This window comes from Cornus florida, unplaced genomic scaffold (genome assembly GCF_030987335.1).
Source record: "Cornus florida cultivar Cherokee Brave unplaced genomic scaffold, ASM3098733v1 CherokeeBrave_3.0.0_Hap2_Chr03, whole genome shotgun sequence".
NCBI lineage: Eukaryota > Viridiplantae > Streptophyta > Magnoliopsida > Cornales > Cornaceae > Cornus > Cornus florida.
Genome location: NW_026775573.1, coordinates 25,153,812 through 25,177,720, shown reverse-complemented (window position 1 = coordinate 25,177,720; position 23,909 = coordinate 25,153,812). Strand labels below are relative to the sequence as shown.

At 35.9% G+C, this 23,909-nt stretch overlaps 1 protein-coding gene across 1 annotated transcript; it reads right to left on the bottom strand.

Moving 5' to 3' along the window:
• Positions 1 to 636: 636 nt before the first annotated feature.
• Positions 637 to 1,584, bottom strand: LOC132301301 (uncharacterized). Its single transcript, XM_059798567.1, has one exon. The coding sequence runs from the start codon at positions 1,582 to 1,584 to the stop codon at positions 637 to 639; it is 948 nt and encodes a 315-aa protein (XP_059654550.1).
• Positions 1,585 to 23,909: the final 22,325 nt, after the last annotated feature.

The window sequence follows — 23,909 nt, the reverse complement described above, 5'->3', positions numbered from 1 at the left end:
AGAGAAAAGGGTGGAAATGAGAGCAAGTAGGGTAAGCACAGTAGAGTAATGTGTTTGTGCTGTCAACACCAACCAAAGTGAAAAATTAACAAGAAACGAAAAGGGTGTATAACTGAAATTATCCTGGACAAACTGAACACCATGTCCAAACTTGATGAAAGTTCTCAATACAGAAATAGAGGGAAATGGTATATGGACAGAATCAAGAATTGAACCAACAATGTCACCATTGCATAACAGAATAGTTTTACTATAATCTCAATTATTTATCCTCCAACCGAAGAGGAAGATAACAGTTGCTGGATAAAAAATCATTAATTTACCAAATTAAACTAGTTCCAAAAACTATATGTCAAACAAAACAAAGATCACCGACACTGATCTCCCAAATAAACAGACAATGGTATAATCAAACCAAGCCTCTACTACAAAAGTTTCCTAGATCAGAATTCAATTCACCATGTTGTTAAGCTTCAAGTTTCAATTGCCGGAAGTAAAGCAAAGAACTCAAATTTGCTCAGAGATTAATGAATGTGAATTGATTGCCATGTTGTATTTCAAACAAAAGCATATTCACTACCCAGAGATGTACGACCTTACAAAGTCCACTCTGTTCCTCGTTTTCCCATATCCATGTTATTTTGAAAGATTCAACTTCTCCTGATATAACTTCAAAGGCTCAGGAGCTTCTTCCTCATATTTTTTCACAAAATTCTTTAGGAAATAACTTTCAGGAGACTCCAAGAACCAATCCAAGCCAAAATCCTTTTTAATCAGACCTTTCAACAACAAAATTTCACAAACCAAACACCTTGGAATGATCCTCTTCTCCAAGCTCAGGGAAGCAAGCACTGGCCTCCTCACAACAATCGAAGACTCCCAACCCATTTTATTGACAAAAAAATTCATTATCCCCATAATATTATCCTCTGATACCATCATAAACCTTGGATTCTTCCCAAAAGCCACCAAAATCTCATCCTCAGATAAACTCCACTTCTTATAAACCTCTACCTTCTTTTCCCAAGTTGATTTACTCATTGCCATCAGTGCATGAATTGCTGCACCAAACATCATTGTTGTAGGGTTAAAACCCATTTTCTTTACTTCCTTCACAATCTTTTTAAACCTATCAGCAATAGCCGTGAAAGCTTGAGGTTTTTTTGTAAAGAGAACCACAATATTCGATTTGGGCACACCTATTTCTCTCAGAGCTTCAATATTGGGTTCTATATATATGTGAAGATCATCATACAACAAAATCCCAGCAAAGCGTTTAATAACGACAATAGTTTTTTCTTCGGTCTTCAGCAATGCCTTGAAAAAATTGTACGTTGGGATGATTTGGTTTTCCAAACTTCTTCTGAAAACACCTGGTGCTGCAGAGAGTATTTTGATAATGTCTTCGGTTGAAACACCTTTAGATTGGAAAATTTCGATTTTGGGCAAAAGGGTTTTATCGAGATCCAGCACGAGTACCAGAGGGAGTTTTCTGATGAGCACTGAGATCTGGGTTTCGGTAAATCCATGGTTTCTGAAGAGTGTGAGAATAGAGTCGGGTTTGTCTAGAGTTTCAAAGTTCATGCACTTGGAGGACGAGAGAGCCTTTTTTGGTGGAAACCCACATGATTTTATTAGGTAATCGACTATGAATGAGTGTTGATTTGAAGTGCCGGGTATGGATTTGAGAGAAGATGAAGATGATGATGAAGATAAAGGGCAGTGTTGAAGAAAATGCAGTTTCTGGGTAGGTGAAGTTGATACAACACACCTCAAATAAGGGAAAGATTTGAATAAGAAATTAAACATGGATAGTGTTGGAAATGACTCACCTATTATGGTCTTGTTCTTCTGAGGAGATTTTGTCGTAAATTCGGATCTCCTTTCCTAAAACCCTCTTTCCTGATGAACCCTAAATTACTCTCCTACCCTCAAGCTGTTTAATATATTTGTACTACCTCAACACGACGCCGTCTCCAGAGAGCAATAATTTGACCCTCTTTCCTCATGAACCCTAAAATACTCTCCTATTTCTTGAAGTTGTTTATTACCGTACCATTATACTGCTTTACACGACATCATTTCCAGAGAGCAGAAAATGCCCCTAACCAATAAGTGTTCGTTGGCTGTGGACAATACCAATTGTCCATGTTGTGGTTTTGTGGAGTCTGATTAGGTGGAAGATTTTTAGAAAGATTTAATTATATGCAAACTTCAAGAGTACTGAATTTTAGGAAAATTCAATTTCCTAATCTGTTAGGGAAAATTCAGTTTCCTAATTTGATTTGACTTCCTTATTGGTTTAAGGAACATTCAGTTTCCTGATCTGATTTAATTTCCTTATTGGTTTTGAATTCTACAAAAGGCAAGTTCTTGTAGGACAAGTTTGGGACTCTATAAATAGGAGTGAAAATTAGAGATAAATTTGTGCCAATACAAGATAGAGCAATTGATAGATTGAGAGAGAATTCTCCTTGTAATTCTTCATCTTTTTCATAGTGATTTTGTTTGGTGTGCTCCATGGATGTAGCCCTAAGATTTGGGTGAACCATGTATATCTTGTGTTCTTGTGTGTGATTTTTTTTATTCTTCATGATTGCTTGTTTATTCCTTGAACAGTGTTGTTTATTTTACGTTTTCGCTACAACAACTGATATCAAATCCGGTTGATTGTGTAATGTAACTCTAACAACTGGTATTAAAGCCTTTGGTTGAGAACCTAGGGCACAGAAGGTGTTTGACGAAATTCCAAAAGTCTTTCGATCAGATCTGTCCGTTCGAGTGGGAGTAATGGCATCAGAAGATAAGACATCCACATCCATGATCGAGAAGTTCGATGGCACAAACTTCAGTTTCTGGAAGATTCAAATTGAAGACCTCTTGTTTCAGAAAAATCTGTATCAACCTTTGGGAGAGAAACCAGAGGATACAAAGGATGCAGAATGGGAATTACTTGAAAGGAAGGCCCTTGGCATCGTTAGATTGACATTGTCAAAGTCAGTTGCCTTCAATATTAAGAACGAGAAGATGACAAAGTCCCTCATGGCAGCCCTTTCTAGTATGTATGAATAGCCTTCTGCAGCGAACAAGGTGCACTTGATTAAGAAGTTGTTCAACATGAAGATGGTCGAAGGTGGTAAGTTCAACGAACATCTAAATGCGTTCAACGAGATAATTGGGCTATTGGAGTATTGATATCGACTTCAAAGACGAGGTCCGAGCACTGCTAATTCTAAGGCAGTTACCGAAGAGTTGGAGTGGCATAGTTACAGCGATCAGTAGCTCTGCAGGGAAGCCCAAGTTGAAGTTTGATGAAGTTGTGAGCATGATTCTGACTGAAAAAATTAGAAAGCAAACAACAGGGGTTTCCACCAGTGGTTCGGCGTTGAATGTTGAAAGCAGAGGCAAGGGTTCAAACAAAAAGAAGGGCAACAGTAATGTAAACAGAGGCAGATCCAAGTTAAGGAATGGAAGGACACAGTCTCAAAATTTCAGGAATTCCATAGATCTCAGTGACGTTGAGTGTTGGAATTGTAGAAAGAAGGGACATTACCGTGTTGATTGTAGACTTCCAACGAAGGGAATCGAAAGAAAAATTGAAGCAAACTTTGTCTTAAAAGAATTAAATGATGCATTGATATGCTTTTTGGAGAGCAAGGCGGAGTCATGGGTTTTAAATTCTGGCGCATTGTTTCATGGCACCTCAAACAAAGAGCTATTTAATAGCTATGAACCGAGTAACCTTGGTAAGGTGTATCTTGGTGATGACCAGCCTTGCAGTGTCATTGGCAAGGGTGAAGTGCAAATCAAGTTGAATGGATCAGCTTGGAAGTTAAAGGATGTGAGACACATCCCTGACTTGAGGAAGAATCTGATTTCGGTAAAACAATTGTCAGGTGAAGGTTTTGTTACAACCTTTAATGGAGACTCGTGGAAAGTTTCCAGAGGCACTATAACCATTGCACGTGGTAAGAAATCTGGCACTCTCTACATAACTACCAGTGTTTGTGGGTCTATAGCAGTTCCAGAAAATAGAGAAGATCACAACCTTTGGCACCAGAGACTAGGTCACATGAGTGAAAGGGAGCTCAAAATTATGCACTTAAAGGGAAAACTACCAGACATACGGGCAATTGATATTGACTTCTATGATAGTTACATGATGGGCAAGCAGAAGAGGGTCAGTTTCAAGAAGAGTGGCAGAGATCTCAGAAAGGAGAAACTTGAGCTAGTTCACATAGACGTTTGTGGGCCAACCACTGTTTCATCCATTGGCGGAAAATTCTACTTCGTGACTTTCATTGATGATCACACGAGGAAGGTATGGGTTTATTTTTTGAAGCACAAATCTGAGGTATTTGATGTGTTCAAGAAGTCGAAGGCCATGGTGGAGAATGAGACAGGTTTGAAGATCAAAAGGTTGAGATCAGACAATGGTGGTAAGTATAAAGACACTGGGTTCAAGAAGTTCTGTTTTGATAATGGGATCAGATTAGAGAGGACTATGCAAGGACCCCACAGCAGAATGGGGTGGTAGAACGGATGAACCGAACATTGACAAAAAGAGCCAAAAGCATACGCATACATTCAGGTCTACCCAAACAGTTTTAGGCAGAAATGGTCAATATAGCATCCTACCTAATAAATCGTGGACCATCAGTGCCTTTGGAGTATCGAATACCAGAAGAGGTATGGAGTGGCAAAGAGGTAAATCTTTCATGGTTGAAAGTTTTTGGTTGTATTGCATATGCGTATATTAGTGACCATGCTAGGGGAAACCTCGACCCTAAGTCACTAAAATGCATCTTTATTGGGTATGGCAGAGATAAGTTTGGTTATCGACTCTGGGATAATCAGAACAAGAAAATTATCAGAATTAGAGATGTGATTTTCAACGAGAAGGTGATGTACAAGGATAGAGATGCAGCACAGTTAACTAGTCCTGTACAGAGTAAGCCTGAGTTTATTGAGTTGGAAGATGATCCAGAGAGCGTTGACACGGAATAGACAGATGAGGGTTCTTGGCCAGAACTTATAGAACATAGTTCACCGCAGATTCCAACTCCTATGCGTGCACCTAAAAGGTCTACGTGACCTCATGTACCGAATAGGAAATATTTGGATTATATGTTGCTCACAGATGATGGTAAGCCTGAATGCTATGATGAAGCATGTTAGGTTGAAGATACTAGCAAGTGGGAGCTTGCAACAGAAGATGAGATGAAGTCCCTTATGTCCAACAAAACATGGGAACTAGCCAAGTTGCCCATGGGGAAGAAAGCTCTTCACAACAAATGGGTGTACAGGGTAAAAGAGGAACATAATGGTTCCAAGAGATACAAAGTGAGAATGGTGGTCAAAGGCTTTCAACAAAAGTAAGGCATTGACTACATAGACATGTTTTCCCCGACTGTGAAACTGAGTACCATTCGCTCAGTTCTTAGCATTGTTGCAGCAGAGGGGTTGCACCTTGAGCAGTTAGATGTCAAAACTACTTTCCTCCATGGTGACCTTGAGGAGGAGATTTACATGCAACAACCGGAGGGTTTCTCAGTCAAAGGAAAGAAAAACTAGTATGTAAGTTGAAGAAAAGCTTATATAGTTTGAAGCAAGCCCCGAGGCAGTGATACAAGAAGTTTGATGGTTTTATGAAGCGACATGGCTATAACAAGTGCAATGCTGACCATTGCTGCTACTTTAAGAGGTTCAAGTCAAGTTTCATTATCCTTCTACTTTATGTTGATGACATGTTAGTGGCAGGTTCTGATTTTGAAGAAATTAGCAAATTGAAGAAACAGTTGTCTAGTGAATTCGAGATGAAGGATCTTGGTGCAGCGAAGCAAATTTTTGGGATGAGGGTTAGCAGAGACAAACATAAAGGTATTTTGCAGTTGTCTCAGACTGAGTAAGTTGAATGGGTTCTGAAGAGGTTCAACATGAATAGTGCTAAGGTGGTGAGTACAACCTTAGCTTATCACTTTCGCTTACCTCAAGATCAGTGTCCGAAGACAGAGGATGAGAAAAACTTCATGGCTAAAATTCCATTTGCCTCAGCCATTGGAAGTTTGATGTATGCTATGGTGTGCACAAGACCAGACATTACATATGCAGTGGTAGTAGTAAGCAGGTTCATGAAGGATCCAGGCAAGCTACACTGGGAAGCAATAAAGTGGATATTGAGATATCTATGGGTACCATAGACAGATGCCTATGTTTCAAAAGGGGTGAAGTGAAGCTACATAGCTATGTAGATTCAGACTTTGCTGGCGAGATGGACCACAGAAGAAGTACTACCGGGTATGTATTCATGGTGGGTACAACTGCAGTTAGTTGGGTTTCGCAAATACAGAGGATTGTAGTATTATCTACTATAGAGGCAGAGTATGTGGCGATGACAGAGGCCAGGAAGGAGTTGATTTGGTTACAAGGTTTGTTAACAGAGTTGGGATTCGAACAGGTGAAGAATGTTTTGCACAGTGATAGTCAAAATACGATACATCTGGCAAAGAATTCAACATTTCATTTAAGGACCAAGCATATAGGACTTCGGTATCACTTTATCAGATCTTTGTTAGAAGATGGGGTGTTGACACTTGAGAAAATACTTGGTACTAAGAATCCGGCTGACATATTGACCAAGACAATGACCATGGAGAAACTGAAGTTGTGCGCAACTTCAGTTGGTCTTCTAGCTTGAAGACAGAAAGAAGCGCACCAACATGTATGGGACATGCATGAGAAGAAGATGGAATGGGTTTACAAGTGCTCTAGACTCCAAATGGGAGATTGTTGTGGTTTTGTGGAGTCTGATTAGGTGGAAGATTTTTAGGAAGATTTAATTATATGGAAACTTCAAAAGTACTGAATTTTAAGAAAATTCAGTTTCCTAATCTGTTAGGTAAAATTCAGTTTCCTAATCTGATTTGACTTCCTTATTGGTTTAAGGAAAATTCAGTTTCCTGATCTAATTTAATTTTCTTATTGGTTTGGATTATACAAAAGGCAAGTTCTTGTAGGACAAGTTTGGGACTCCATAAATAGGAGTGAAAATTAGAGATAAATTTGTGTCAATACAAGAGAGAGCAATTAAGAGAGATTGAGAAAGAATTCTCCTTGTAATTCTTCATCTTTTTCATAGTGATTTTGTTCGGTGTGCTCCATGGACGTAGCCCTAAGATTTGGGTGAACCATGCATATCTTGTGTTCTTGTGTGTGATTTTTTTTATTCTTCGTGATTGCTTGTTTATTCTTTGAACAGTGTTGTTTATTTTGTGTTTCCGCCACAACAACTGATATCAGATTCGATTGATTATGTAGTGCAACTCTAACAGTCCAGTCAGTTAACTCACATCAAACAACCCGTTGTGCGAGTGATTAAGGTCAGATCTTTAGTATTCTTATGTTGGATTTTTCTCTCTTTTTTTCTTAATTACTAATCCTATAAATTCTAAAACCTTAAAAGTGTCACTTTGTTTGAAATATATGGTGAGTTTTTTGAACGGAGCTTCTGAACAGGGACTTCCTCTTCAAAATTTTTTATCTTTATGTGTTTAAACAGGGACCTTTTCTTCAAAAATCTTTATCTTTATGTGTCTAATGTCTTGGTTGCCTTCTTTCTCAGTTTCCCTTTCCCTTGGAGTTCAGTTTGGATGTTTGAGAAGAGAGTTCTCATTTTACAGAGCAGAGACATATATCTGTATATATATATATTAGTATCAGTTTTGGGGGCAACCTTAATTTTGGTTTTGGGGGGAATTTTAACTTTAAAATCAAATACAAGTACGATGTATTATGTAAAGAAAGAGTACAAAAAAGGTAGAAGTATTATAAATAAGTATGTACAGAAACGGTATAAGAAAAACTACAGTAACTACCCATTTTACCACTTTTGCCACATCAGCCGAGGGGCCCACCACTGGACAGGTTTAGTGAGATAGAAGTATTATAAACAAGTATGTACAGAAATGGTCTAAGAAAAACTGCAGTAACTACCCATTTTACCACCTTTGCCACATCAACCGAGGGCCCCACCATTGGACAGATTCTAGTGAGATGCAAATAGAGAGGATTTCTTTCCAATAATTCGACCCTCTTTCCTCGTGAACCCTAAAAATACTCTCCTGTTTCTTGAAGTTGTTTATTACAGTACCATTATACTGCTTTACACGACATCGTTTCCAGATAGCAGAAAATGCCCCTAACCAATAAGTGTTGGTTGGCCGTGGACAATACCAGTTGTCCAGTAAGTCAACTCACGCCAAACAACTCGATGCGTGAGTGATTAAGGTCAGATCTTTAGTGTTCTTTCCCTATTGATTTTATGTTTGATTTTTCTATTTTTTTTCTTAATTATTAATTCTATAAATTCTAAAACTAAAAAAGTGTCACTTTATTTGAAATGATGAGTTAGCATATCTTAAAGAAATATAAAAGATGAAATTTTTTTCTAATTAAATTATGATTGAACTAGATTTTATAAACAATATAATGCAATTAAAGTCTGAGATAACCTTTATCTCTCTCTCAAAAAAAAAAAAAAAAGTGTGACATAAATGTAGATTAGAATTTTAATATATACAATAATAATATATTTCATAATTTCATATGAAATATTAAGTTGCTCCTATTATATAAAAATATATTTTCCGTGAAAACGCGTAACATCCGACAGAATTATATTACCCACTGCCAATAGAGAAGGCTGCTTATTATTTGGTGCCAAAACAATAGATTGAGCATCAGATTCAAGCTAAGAGTAGCAGAGCCCTCACTACCTCACTATTACTGTTTCGAACAGTCAAATGCCCCCGGTAGCACCATAGGCGGCGGCACCCAACTAGTAGCTTGCTTTCCCTCTCTCTGAAGCCCCATCGATCCATTAAAGTAAAAACACATTGGTTCTGGAATTCATAGCTCCGGACCACGAAAGTGCTACCACATGAGATCCCATCTGCACTTGTCAATCGTTCTTGATTTCCAAATAAACCAACACATATATATGCAATGAGACCCTGTTGCCAATCGCCACTCTCTTTTCCATCTGACGATCTTCAACGCCACCATAGCTCGAAAGACCCACGAAGCAGATCACTTCCTTCAAAAAGCGCTGGGGATAACTTCCGCGCTAGCTGGGCATGAACAAATCGGAGAAGCATTATATGCTCGACTGATTCTGCTTCTGCTACACAAAGCGGACAATGCTCCTCAACTGCCACACCACGTTTATGAAGGGTTTTGTAGCACCCGAAGAGCACCAGCTATGCATGACCAAGGAAGTGTTGAATTTTTCCTTGAACTATATACATTTCCAAATGTTTAGGCCACGCCTGCCAAACACTTTTCTGTTTTCATAGAACTAACTGAAAATTAGAAAAAATTCTACAAAAGTCCTCTTAATTCAAAATTTTGAAAATCCAATTATGAAATGTTTTTAGAAGACAGAACCAAGCAAAAAAAAGTATTTTGAAGTTGTAACCCCTCCTATAAACCACTCATCATTTACCTTGTAATAAAAAATACAAAGGGTGAAACTACATTGTAAATACTAAGAGCACCCCCACAATCATTTTACATGTGAAACACCCCAGTATTAAGCACGTGTCAAAAATCAAGAATGCTCTCAAGTTAGGAATAAATTTTTTGATCTCCACGTGAATAAAAAATTAATAGTACAAGTTTCCAAATGTAGGAACCATCCGATTCCCAAGTAACCGTATTCCATAAGTTACAAAATCCCAGTTCCTGTTGAATAATGGTTAGTGCAACCAAGATTATCGATCCTCATAAAAACAACATTTCTCCACATCCATGCTCGTCATTTTATGTATTCAAATAAATATTTTATTAGTATTTTATATTATTTATTTATTATTATATATAGATTTTATGTTCTATAGATGTAAATTCCATGCAGTTGAAAAGAAGTAAAAATGACAAAATATGAAAATTTATGACTGCAGAAAGGATAAGAATTATTCAAATATATTCAAAAATTGGAAAACAGCCATCAAATTTTCTTTTATATTCCCTCTTCTAATTTAAATTTTAAAATTTAATTTTTGCCCTCCTAACTGTTCCCTTCTAAACTCTATAAATAGGGACTCTTAGAAGGGGGAGGATATACAAAGAGTTAGGGAAAATAGTGAGAGAGCGATACAATGGCTTGCTCCATTTGGAGCAAACTCAAAGTGAGAGAGCGAAACAGAGAGCTTGCTCCATTTGGAGCAAACTCAATCCTTTTATGTATTTATGTATTTTCTTTCTCATTTAATAAAAGTAGTTGTGTTATTGGTTTTTTTGTTTTTTTTTTTTCTTTTTCCAATGCTAGTATAAATATTCCTCTCAAGGGAGTGATGAAACCATGATGGTTGAAGTATGCATATTTGTGTCTTTTATTTCTTATATGATAATTCCTCCGGAGAGTATTCTTTTATAAATCCCAATGACAAAAACCTCACAAAGAAGGTTGGAGGCTAGAAAAATAGAGAGAGCATTATTCATGATATGCAAAAGTGTATATATAGTGTAGTGGAAATACGGATAATGGCCACCACTATTTACAATAAACTTTACTGGAGAAATAAAGGAACGGTTCTTCGTTTTATGTCAATTAATGAAAATACGGGAAATGTCTACCACTATTTATTCTCTCTAGCAAACAAGAAGTAGTCAAAGAAGTTGTTTTAACAAAACATCACTCATTTGGTGAAAATTTTATATAATAAAATTATACAATTTATTTATATGGATCCGTGGTGGTGAATCTACTTCCTTGAGATTTTTGTTTTCTTTAGTATTAGTTCTTTTTATTTTTAGTTTAATTTTTCAATAATCAAAAAATTGTTTTAAAAATATTTTCACATAAATTTTGATTTTGAATTGGAGTTCACGAAATCTCATCTTAATTGTGTGGTTCAACTCTTCTTATCTTATATCATTTTTATTAAGTATTTGCAGGTTTTTTATTTTATTTTTGCACGAAGTGTAGTAGAACAGCGCCATATTCCAGAAATCTACACTCATCACCAACTTCCACTACATTTGTCTTTGACACCATTGAAGAATTTTCGTATTTCTTTTCAGATGTGCAGTTATCTTTTCTATTCTCAACCTGACAATAAGGTCTTATAATACTCCTAGTTTTCAAAAGGATAAAATGAAAATTTAATATTTTTTTATTTTTATTTGTATTTTTACTTAATTAAGTGACTTAAGTTCTTACTTGTTTAATTGTGATTTAATTGTGTTTAATGAAATTTATTGTTAAATTGTATTTGTGCAATTATTTAACTTAAGTGGTTAATTGTATTTATTTAGTTGTTTTACTTTAATTGTTTATTGTGATTTAATTTAATGGTTTGATTTATTGGTATTAAATGACGTGTATTATAGTATGCTTTATTATTAATGATGTTAGGGTTTTATATTTTTGTAATCACGTTGGGTTATAAAATAGACGACATATAATTAGGCTGGAATTAGGATTAGGGTTTTATAGGGCCTATATAAATATAAGTTGTATATCTGCAAGGGTTTTAGAACCCTTTTTCCCGTAACAAAGGGACAGAAAGAAACAGAGGAGAATAGAGAGAACTGGTTAGGGTTGCGGCCGTTGATTTAAGGTCGGACCAAGGAGGAAGGAAGAGGTTGATTGTGAGATAGAACTGGAGCAATAGGAGGGTTATCGGTAATCGTCAGTTCGTCGGAGAAATTAGAGACGACGTTGAAAGGTTTCAAACTGAAACCTAAAAGCAAGTTTCATTCTATCTATTTCCTATAAACTTGTGTTCTGTGCATTCTAAATAGACTCCAGGAATGTAATTAAATTTTAAAACGAATGTTTATGCATAATGAATCAAGCTGTCAACTGTTTTTACGTTTTGTGTAACTATAGTTGTTTTTTGCTTAAACTGTTGCGACTAGGATTTAAGCTTCTGTAAATCAAATCCTAAGGGAATGTGAGGAGGTTCAAGGACTGTTTGGATTTAAATTGGACCCTAAGAAGTTTAAAAATCTTTAACAAAAGTGGGACGGATGACTGGAACTTCGCCGGAAGCGAAGACAAAGACTAGAGACGGAGGAGCAGGCTCTCAGGGAGAGAGAGCTGGCTCAATAAGTGAGGGAGCCAACTCCCATGAAGGGAGAGCCAGCTCTCCATGAGGGAGAGCCGGCTCTAGAAGTCCAAGAGCCAGCTCCCATGATGGGGGAGCCGGCTCCAATGTAAAAATGCCCTACGGGGTGTTTTTTTCGACAGTTTTATGATTTCAGGGACTTAAATGTAATTACTGAAAAGTCAAGGGGCTTTTAACTGTTTAAAAATTAACCTACTAAAACCTTTAAACAGTTGGTTTATGCTAAGGTGCTAATCCTAAGGGGCATCATAAAACCAAAACGGATAATAGTCATGCCGTCAGGAAGGAAGGAAGACTGAATTGCTAGTTGTTTTTAGCAAATTAAACGAACTGATATAAAAGATATTGTTAGAATTTTACAGTTTCAGTTCCAGGAATGTTGGTTATGGATGTCATGTAATTTTAACAAGTAAGTTAGATGCCGTCAGGAGCTATAGGAGTTTTAGTTGCTAGTTTTGTGTTAGCGAACTAAAAGGGACTAGTATGAAATTATAATTGGGAATTCATATAGTGTACTCTGTCTAGACTTCTGAATGTCATTATATCAGGTGCATGATTTATAAATTGAGGATTAAAAGGACGTCATGGGATTTAAATACTAATTTACATGCTATCCAGGATTGAGGAGAATTTAATTACTAATCTTTGTTTTAGTAATTTAAATGAACTAGTATGGAAAAGGATTGTTTGGAAATTCTAGCATAATATGCTCAGTGTAAAATTCTGATAATCATTATATCATGCTATGGATGTAAATTAATGAACTGTTATATTTTCTGTTTTGTCAATTGGATGGATATGGATGGTTTAAATTGTTTAACAATACTTTAGCAAATTTAAATGGAAGTTTTATGATTATAATCATATACTGGATGCATGATAGGATCTTATTTATATCTGATTTCTATTATGTTGGTTTCTGGATATACTTGATGTTCATTTGAGTGTGCATCATTTATGGATCATATGCATTATATGCACCGTTACGAGACGGTGGCATATCGGAGATGGATTAGATCAAAAAGTTAAGTCCTACCTCTTCATACATACGGAATGGATTAACTAAAACAGTTAAATCCTACATGGTTGCATGTCCTGTCAACTAAAACAATTGAACGACATAATGGATGGTTATTTTTATTTTTCTGTATTAGGAAGGATTTATATATATACATATGATACTGTGATATGAGCTTGAGTCTCAGGATCATGGTTAGAGTGCGTATATCGCAAAGGTTGGGTAACTAGATATAGTTGATGTTCCCTGACCGGAGATGTATATGGCCACTGGAAAGTGTGGTTTACATGTTTCCTTCTATGCAGGCTAAACTACATTATAGGCTAGTGAGCATCCTATAGTGTGTATCTATATATGTATGGACTATTTTAGATATTGCCGAGCTATCTAGGATGTATCTGCGTATCTGATTTACATATGGATTGTAGTAGGATAGAACTTGCATGTGGGCCTGACCCACTCTTATTTTTCAGGTGTTCGTCAGTACCAGGCTTAGAGCTTGATCGTGTTGATGCAGATACAGACACTCACTCTTCCGACTATATAGGATCTTCTTTCTTCTTTTAGTTTTGGTTTTTGATTCTATAAATTATTGTTCATTTGGGATTATTAGGGGTCCACTAGATGGATTCCCGAGTTGTAAGGATTGGAAAATTAAATTAAATAAATTTATAATATTTTATTTGGAGGGTTTTTTTTATACTTAGATTTCTATTCAGCGTATTATTTTATTTTAAATTCTTTTGTACTCTTGTTTGTTTACATATTAATTGTCTGATATACTTCAGATTTGTGCTCGGACTTGGTCACTCGTGGCTTTAGAATCAAGGGGTATCACAGTTGGTATCAGAGCACTCCAGGTTCTAGTGTCATTAGGAGTGTCTTTCGTTATATAACTTCCACGTTGCGTCTCTTAAAACTTAGAGCCATATTAAGATTCGTTATACTCTATTTACGGTTCGTTAAGAGGAGCAGATGCCAATTATATTCCATTATTATGGAATGGTTGACACTAGGAGGAGGATAGGGTCCAAGGCGAAAGCGATACAGACCCAGAGGAGTAAAGGAGTACGTTATCGAGTTCTCTGTCAGAAGCAAAACTTGGGATCGAAGGTTTAGTTCCGGTTAGCGTTACTTTTAGAAGTATAAGCCAAGGAAGGATTTAGGAGTGTGTTTTAGGTCAGCTCATAAAGGGACTAACACGATTTCAGTTGTTCTCATAAAGGAAACAAATGAGGATTAGGAGTCTGAAGAGGATTCTAGTGGAAGAGATTTCAATATACCCAAAAAAGAGGGTATTGAATCTTGAAAATCAAGGATCGCGCGAGGGTGATTTTGTTCGCTAATGGTATAGTGAACGATACTTATAGAGTTGGTGTGGATCGACCTACATATGGTTACTCTTTTCATATTACCTTTAAAAGAGGTAGATAAAGAGAACTCTTCAGGAGTTTAGGATCGGATGAAGTTCTTATCAGAACACATGAATGATTTTATATCACGTTTCGGGGAGTATGGGGATTAGGTTGTGACGGTCTAAGTTGCTTTATTAAGCTATGTTAAACGGTTTACATTCTATGTCTAAGGAGGATGAGGGTTAAGCCTTTGGAATTTGCTGAGGAAAATGGATTTTGTTTTAAGCTATGGTTTGAGCTTATGTTTCGAGGTTGGATGATTACCTGCAAAACTGTAAAAAGGAGATTGTGAACCAATCAAGTAAAGTTGATTTCCCAAAAAAACTTTCTTTTCTGGGAGGAACGATGTTTTACGTAGGATTATCTTATGTTTTATTGTGTGTGTGCATTATGTGTTTTATTTTCATCAATTATTCAGGATCGGGAATGCAGTTTAGTTGGGGACGCAAGTGTATGATCAGCCAATTACCGTTTTGGAGGAATAGCGTTAATTACGCTAGGATTGGGAGCATGTGGTCCTAGGATTTGGTGGATATGTAAAAATTCTAGCCAATCCATTGAACCTAGACATGCAGAATTCTGGTATGCTTTCAGGATGGGATAATTAAACCCGCGGTGCGAGTCAAATGATATAGATTCGTTTGATATACTGTAACGCCACGATGATTTATCAGAGGAACTGACTTTGCTGAATACCTTCTCGAAAATTTTAAAAGGTGTTCCCAAGTCGGCAGGGGGCTTTTGTACTGGTTTAACTACTTATTAGAATGACACCGACTGAGGATAGTAGACGGACTAACTATTAATCAGTCTATTCTTAAATCAAGAATTTGATTCATGAGGGGGTGTCATTAGGAGAAGGAGTCGGGGTCTCTTCATTTGAACAAATAATGTGGGAAATTTTTTTTTTAGGTCACAGTTCGCAACAAATAGTTGTTGCTCAGAAATTATGGACTATTTAGAGGATGGACAGATTCCATATTCTTTTGAAGTTAGACAGGCAGTAGACACTTACTTGAGTTTTACTAATCCTGGAGGAAACATGATGTTTCACAGAAGGAAGCAGATGTTTGGAGGACAGGCAAGAGGAGGGACATAATGATTTTGTCTCAAAGTCTGATATCTAGTAGATAATTTAGATGGACCGTTAGAGATCATTAGATCCTTGCAGCCACTTCTTATACTAGGGCGGGACTGACAGAGTAGTTTTCACGGATCTAGATGAGAAATTGCTGATTTTACACAAGGGTCAGGATTCTGGTTGGGATATTTTTTTACTAATAAAATTAAATCAACTTCACTTTATCTATTTTGGACCTGGTAAGGTATCGGTTCCTACGAATAGCACGGATCACGAGACAGCTTAGATGGATAGATGTGGTGATTCACACTTTACTATTACCACGGTGAATCAAAAGGTCAACTTAGATACTAGAGCTGACCCTGGAGGAGGTTGTACCTTACTCAGCTGAGCTGAGGATGCTGAAGGTTGGAGTGACTGAGATGTAAAATTAGTAAAAAATTTACGGTGCAGTCAATTAGTTATGAGTTGTATCAAGACACACCATGTTAGTTTTGGTGAGCGGTATGGATCGGGACAGGTACATAATGGTGTCCCCATGTATCACATGTTAGCCTAATGGAAAATTGATACTTGGATATCACTGGAGGTTTTAGCCATTTCCTACATCAATATAGGAGTAGGCGTCGTACCTTACTCAGCTGAGCTGAGGATGCTGAAGGTCAGAGTGACTGAGATGTAAAATTAGTAAAAATTTTACGGTGCAGTCAATTGGTTATGAGTTGTATCAAGACACACCATGTTAGTTTTGGCGAGCGGTACGGATCAAGACAGGTACATAACTGTGTCCCTATATATCACATGTTAGCCTAATGGAAAATTGATACTTGGATATCACTGGAGGTTTTAGCCACTTCCTACATCAACATGGGAGTAGGCCTAATCAGTAGAGGATGGGGGGTAAAAATTACCCCATTGGTTGGAATTTTAATTCCATATGGATTAAGAGTAGTGGATAGAGTAAGTTCACTTGTGGACATCACTTTAGTGGTGTTTACCTTGGCGTTTCATGTCAGTTCTACCAAGCATTGATAACGGAGGTATAACAGGTGGTTATTTCTTATAGTGGATAAACAGTGCTATGTCAAAGGAATTTTCTGAAGGTGTTGGAGCAACAACTATGTTTCGCATTTCGAGACAGAAAATTTGATTAAGATATTTTTTGATCATGGAGGATATGCTTAGAATATATATCCTAGGTTGGCATGGGAAATTGAAAGCGTTACTTAGCTTTTCAGTTGTTTTTGGTGCTACTGTTGGCATAAGGAGGTTAGTGCGACAACGTTTGGGGTGGCTATTACGTAGTGCAGATCTCTCACTCGTTGGTATGGCATGGAAGCAAGGTTATATAACAATAATTTGCCTTTATTTAAGGATCCATCGAAGAAAAATACTCTCCTTTGTAGGGGATTGCACGCTGTTTGACGGCGGCAGTCGGCTTTTGTAAATGGTTGAACTCATGTTTTCGAGTTTCTATCAGGAAATGGTTGCTTGGGATGTCTTCCATATTGGAAGCAAATTTTTTTTGAAGAATGTCAGTTTTACGTATTACACTGACTTTTCACGTCTGTTCTATGGAACTTGGATGAATAGGGATCGTTACCCTTTACTAAATATTGGGTAAGATTGGATCGTTGATAGATACAACCTATGAGTTGTACATTTATGGTGTTTCCTAAACATAGAAATGTGGTATATTGTTGGATATGTTGGAATTGGGTGGAGCTCATCTAAAGAAGTTGTGCCACACGAAAGCGGAAATGAATTTTGAAAAGATATTAATTCAGAGTTTCGTGAATTCCGAAGACGGAATTCCTTTTGTTAGGGGGGAAGAATGTAATACCCCTAGTTTTCAAAAGGATAAAATGAGAATTTAATATTTTTTATTTTTATTTGTATTTTTATTTAATTAAGTGACTTATGTGTTTACTTGTTTACTTGTGATTTAATTATGTTTAATGAAATTTATTGTTAAACTGTATTTGCATAATTATTTAACTTAAGTGGTTAATTATATTTATTTAGTTGTTTTACTTTAATTGTTTATTGTGATTTAATTTAATGGTTTGATTTATTGGTATTAAATGATGTGTATTATAGTATACTTTATTATTAATGATGTTAGAGTTTTATGTTTTTGTAATCATGTTGGGTTGTGAAGTAGCCGATTTATAATTAGGCTGGAATTAGGATTAGGGTTTTATAGAGCCTATATAAATATAAGTTGTATGTCTGTAAGGGTTTTAGAACCCTTTTTTTCCTGTAACAGAGGGACAGAGAGAAACAGAGGAGAATAGAGGGAACTGGTTAGGGTTGCGGCCGTCGATTTAAGGTCGGACCAAGGAGGAAGGAAGAGGTTAATTGTGAGATAGAACTGGAGCAGTAAGAGGGTTGCCGGTAGTCGTCAGTTTGTCAGAGAAATTAGAGACGACGTTGAAAGGTTTCAAACCGAAACCTAAAGGCAAGTTTCATTCTATCTCTTTCCTGTAAACTTGTGTTCTGTGCATTCTAAATAGACTCCAGGAATGTAATTAAATTTTAAAACGAATGTTTATGCATAATGAATCAAGCTACCAACTGTTTTTACGTTTTGTGTAACTGTAGTTGTTCTTTGCTTAAACTGTTGCGACTAGGATTTAAGCTTCTGTAAATCAAATCCTAAGGGTATGTGAGGAGGTTCTAGGATTGTTTGGATTTAAATTAGACCCTAAGAAGTTTAAAAATCTTTAACAAAAGTGGGACGGATGACTGAAACTTCGCCGGAAGCGAAGACAAAGACCAAAGACGGAGGAGCAGGCTCTCAGGGAGAGAAAGCCAGCTCCATTGTAAAAATGCCCTACGGGGTGTTTTTTTTGACAGTTTTCTGATTTCAGGGACTTAAATGTAATTACCGAAAAGTCAAGGGGGCATGTAAATCAGTTCCAGGAATGTTGGTTATGCTGTGGTTATGGGCGTCATGTAATTTTAACAAGTAAGTTAGATGCCGTCGGGAGCTGTAGGAGTTTTAGTTACTAGTTTTGTGTTAGCGAACTAAAAGGGACTAGTATGAAATTATAATTGGGAATTCATATAGTGTACTTTGTCTAGAATTTTGAATGTCATTATATCAGGTGTATGATTTATAAATTGAGGATTAAAGGGACGTCATGGGATTTAAATACTAATTTACATGCTGTCCAGGATTGAGGAGAATTTAATTACTAATCTTTGTTTTAGTAATTTAAATGGAATTCTAGCATAATGTACTAAGTGTAAAATTATGATAATCATTATATCATGCTATGGATGTAAATTGATGAACTGTTATATTTTCTGTTTTGTCAATTGGATAGATATGGATGGTTTAAATTGTTTAACAATACTTTAGCAAATTTAAACGGAAGTTTTATGATTATAATCATTTACTGGATGCATAATAGGATCTTATCTATATCTGATTTCAATTATGTTAGTTTTTGAATATACTTGATGTCCATTTGAGTGTGCATCATTTATGGATCATATGCATTATATGCACCGGTACGGGACGGTAGCATATCGGAGATGGATTAGATCAAAAAGCTATGTCCTACCTCTTCATACATACGGAATGGATTAACTAAAACAGTTAAATCTTACATGGTTGCATGTCTTGTCAACTAAAACAGTTGAACGACATAACGGATGGTTATTTTTATTTTTTTGTATTAGGAAGGATTTATATATATACATATGATACTTTGATATGAGCTTGAGTCTCAGGATCATAGTTAGGGTGCGTATATTGCAAAGGTTGGGTAACTAGAGATAGCTGATGTTCCCTGACTAGAGATGTACATAGCCACTGGAAAGTGTGGTTTACATGTTTCCTTCTATGCAGGCTGAACTACACTATAGGCTAGTGGGCATCCTATAGTGTGTATCTATATATGTATGGACTATTTTAGATATTGCCGAGCTATCTAGGATGTATCTGCGTATCTGATTTACATATGGATTGTAGTAGGATAGAACTTGCATGTGGGCCTGACCCACTCTTATTTTTCAGGTGTTCATCAGTACCAGGCTTAGAGCTTGATCGTGTTGATGCAGATACAGACATTCACTCTTCCGACTATATAGGATCTTCTTTCTTCTTTTAGTTTTGGTTTTTGATTCTGTAAATTATTGTTCATTTGGGATTATTAGGGGTCCACTAGATGGATTCCCGAGTTGTAAGGATTGGAAAATTAAATTAAATAAATTTATAATATTTTATTTGGAGGGTTTTTTTTATACTTAGATTTCTATTCAGCGTATTATTTTATTTTAAATTCTTTTGTACTCTTGTTTATTTACATATTAATTGTTTGATATCCCAATGATCTGTGCTCGAACTTGATCACCCATGGCTCTAGAATCGAGGGGTATCACATGTCTTCGAGCCTCATTTCCTTACGTTTATGCTTCAAGTAATTTTTGAAATCTTTCCAAGTAGGCAGTAATTTTTTAATGATTGAAGTTACTTGAAAAGATTCACTCAATGTCATCTTCTTGGCATGTATCTCATATAGCATCAACTGGAGCTTTTGCACTTGACTCGTAACAGTCTTGGAGTCCACCATTTTAAAGTCAAGAAATCGTCCAACCAAAAATTTCTTCAAACCAGCATCCTCAGTTTTATACTTTTTGTCTACTGACTCCCATAGCTCTTTTCTAGTATTAATCGAACTATACACATTATATAATGTGTTGTCTAATCCATTGAGGGTGTAGTTATTGCATAGGAAATCTCCTTACTTCCATACATCAATAGCTCCTACTTTCGTTATGTCAATCTCACCCTCTTGTAGTACTGGGCAGTCTCATTTAGAAACTTGCTCAAATTCAGAGTTGTAAGATAAAACATTATTTTCTGTTGCCACCTTTTGAACTCTACCTATTAAACTTTCGGGGTTCTTGTAAAGACCCAGTCATTTTCCTTCCTTTCCATTCTCTCAAATTTTACGGATATTTTTTTTTTTCGTTGATTTTTCCATTCTGAGTTTGAGTTTTCGTCACTTTGCGTTGTTTCGAGTACTCGGGAATAGTTTCTGAGACTCTTTCTTTTGGTTTGATAATGTCCTTAAGAGGACTGCATCATTTCATCTTTTTTGACACTTTTCATTTTCGTCTTTTTCCCGACTTCGTTTTATTTGGCGTAACCTATCAGGTCGTGCTTGGATTTAATTTCAGCTTTGCGTGCATTCATTTTACTTGATTTTCATGTGTTGCACATTTTTACTTTTGTAGAAAAGCATGCTAGATGTTTGTTTTTGCCCGTAGGGGTATAAATGCAAAGATTCTTGAAAATTATTTTCTTTACTTGGGGTATTTTTCGTAATAGCACAAATACCCCTCCACTAGATAACTCAAAAAGTGAATTTCTCGAAACACCCAAAATGAAGTGCCACTCAAAAGATACATTTAAAAGAACCTTAAATACAAAATATCATCTAGTCTTCCCACTGTTTGATTTCGCATTTCAATTCCAAGTTGTTTACTTTGTGAATTTATATTTTGTTATTTGGTATTTGATGTTTCAATGTTATTTAATTGCTTATTTATTGTGATTTATGATGAGGATGTTCTAATGTAGTTTAGGATAATCCCTTAATCACACCTTCGACATAGACGTTAGGTGGCATGAACCACATGGATTGATTTATATCAACTTTTAAAGACTTGCAAAACTTTAGGTTATATGCATGTTCATTTCCTACGAGTAACTTGTTTACTCACCCTCATTGTTTGTGACATTTTTCAGGTAAGGAACCATGTTTTAAGGGTGCACAACATCCTTGAACTTACTTTGTGGCTTGATGAGTTTGGCATATTTCCTTACATGCACTTGCTAGCATGATTTTGCTTTATTTTGGTTAATTATGTCAAAACTTGTAGTTTCTATTTGGCATATGTAATAAGTACTTAAGTGCATTATTTGAGACCTATTTGACATGTTTATGATGATGCCAAAGGCCAAAGACCTTATGTTTTACTTTTATGCTACTTGATTATATGCTTAAATATGTGAAAAATAGAAAAATGTGAAGCTTTAGCATGTCATTTTCAGCTTGGATGGTGAGAAGTGTGTTTTAACACATTCCCTAGTGTTTTTTTATTATATGTGATGTGTAGCTAATGGCCAAACGGTTCTTTGAATGCATCTATGGTGATTGACTTCATATTTTACTTTGAAAGGCCATTTTTCATATTTTAAGGGTTTTAACATATCATATTTTGCATTAGGAGTATTTTAAGGTCATGGATCATTGTAACGCATTTCATTATGTATATTACATTTGCGAGAATGCTCACTTTGCACAAAATATCACGGTTGCATGTTATGGTTGATAGTATGCTTCAAACTTTCCATTCTAAGGCATTTTTTAGGTGTAATAGGTTAGATTTTGCATCAGGCATATTTGGGGGTCACGGACCATTTCCGCACACTTTAAAACACTTGTTACGCTTGCGTGCACAATCATTTTAGCACATAACATCATTTTTGGTCATTTGAACACTTTAAGCAAACTTGCATTTTTGCATTTTTCGTCAAAACTGATCTCAGGGGTATTTTGCGCATTTCAGGTCAAAAATAAAATTTTCTTTTGATATGGTCAGTTTGGAAAAATTATTTTAAGAGAGGTTTCTTCTTTGTGTTTTTTCAAAAAAGGTCGTTTTGGGGTCCAAAACACACATCGTTTTCAAATTTTTTCAAAATGTGCCCAAGTGTCAGCATGCATTGCCACGGGCATGGGCGCATATGCGCACGTGGCCTGCTGGGGTTCGCGCGCACGTATGAGGGCATTGCCTGGTGCTTCCTCCTTGCCGCATCGACGCCATTTTTGTTTTCGTTCGTTCTCATCCATTCAGTCTCGAATCAAGTTAATTTTTCACTGTTTATCCAATGGTGTGATCGATAGCACCCATAACTTTTTAAAAATTATTGTTTTGCCCCTAGGGCTAAAATTGTCCATTTTTAAAATATAGTTTCCGCATTTTGTTTTCTTTTAAACTCCGTGACTTCATAGAAAATCACTTTAGCATTCTTGGGATGTTATTTATCCCTATGAACCTTGTTTTCTTTGTTTTCACTTTCGCATTCCGGATCCGTTATTGGGTCAACTTTCAGGTCACATTGACTTATTCGGATTTGTGAAAATTCGGAACATCACACTTCTCCCCATGACTGATGGGAACATTAGGCATAGTTGTATTAATACTTGTCATTTGTCTGTTATATATAAAATATACATACCACAATTTAATTCACAGCAATATAATAGAACATCAATAATATTTAAATAACAATACAATAATAAACTGAGATTTAAACGAATCTGTCTTAAGATTGTAGTTCAAACGTGTATATATATATATATATATATATATAAAATTCTGCGCATTTTTGCATATAGTTTAAACTGAGATTTGTACTCTTGTATATAAATATTATGAAAAAATATAATATATATAATTATCATTATAAAACAATAATATATATATATATATATATATAATTCTATGATAATGTATATTATAAAATATAATTATATATTAGTATAATAATAAAACCAAACTATATATAAAGAACCTGTTAATAAGCCGAGACTAGAATTGGTTTCTATTTTCTTAAGACAGATTCGCTCCGCTATGGTGCTGACGGACTTTATAACGTATGTCTCCCATGATACAACGACATTTCTTTCTTCAGTAGTAGTCCTGCAAATCGGAGAAATGGGCGAACCGACTTGGTGTAATACTCTTTCTAAGTAAAAGACTCAAACTCACACACTAAAACTATATACGTATGCAACAGAAGAGAAAGGCAAAGGGAGAGAAACAATTTAGAAATCTGTAAATTGATTCTGAATTGGTGCACTTTGCCAAATAATCCAGGGGGTATTTATAGGCTATTAGGTGCCTTTTCGGGTTAGGCGTGTTTTTTCAAATGGGATGCAATGGTTCAGACATGTCCATGGCTTTACATCCTTACCAAATAGACACAACATTTCTCACACAAACCAGTGATTGCACCTTTCCATATTGGTTGTTTCATTCTTTAAAAAACACGTCTTTTGGCCTGGAAACTGTGTTAATTGTTTTATTCTTTTACAGAAATGTCCATTGGCCTGAAAACGCTATATGTTACGATATACAGCTATACAACAATAGACAATACTTGATATTTACGTTGTAATATAATGTGATATTAATGGACACCCAATATCACATTCACGTTGTTTGTCTAACGTGGCTGTATT

Excerpts from the sequence above, each read along its gene's own strand:
- LOC132301301 (XM_059798567.1), bottom strand. The coding sequence starts at position 1,584 with ATGAACTTTGAAACTCTAGACAAACCCGACTCTATTCTCACACTCTTC.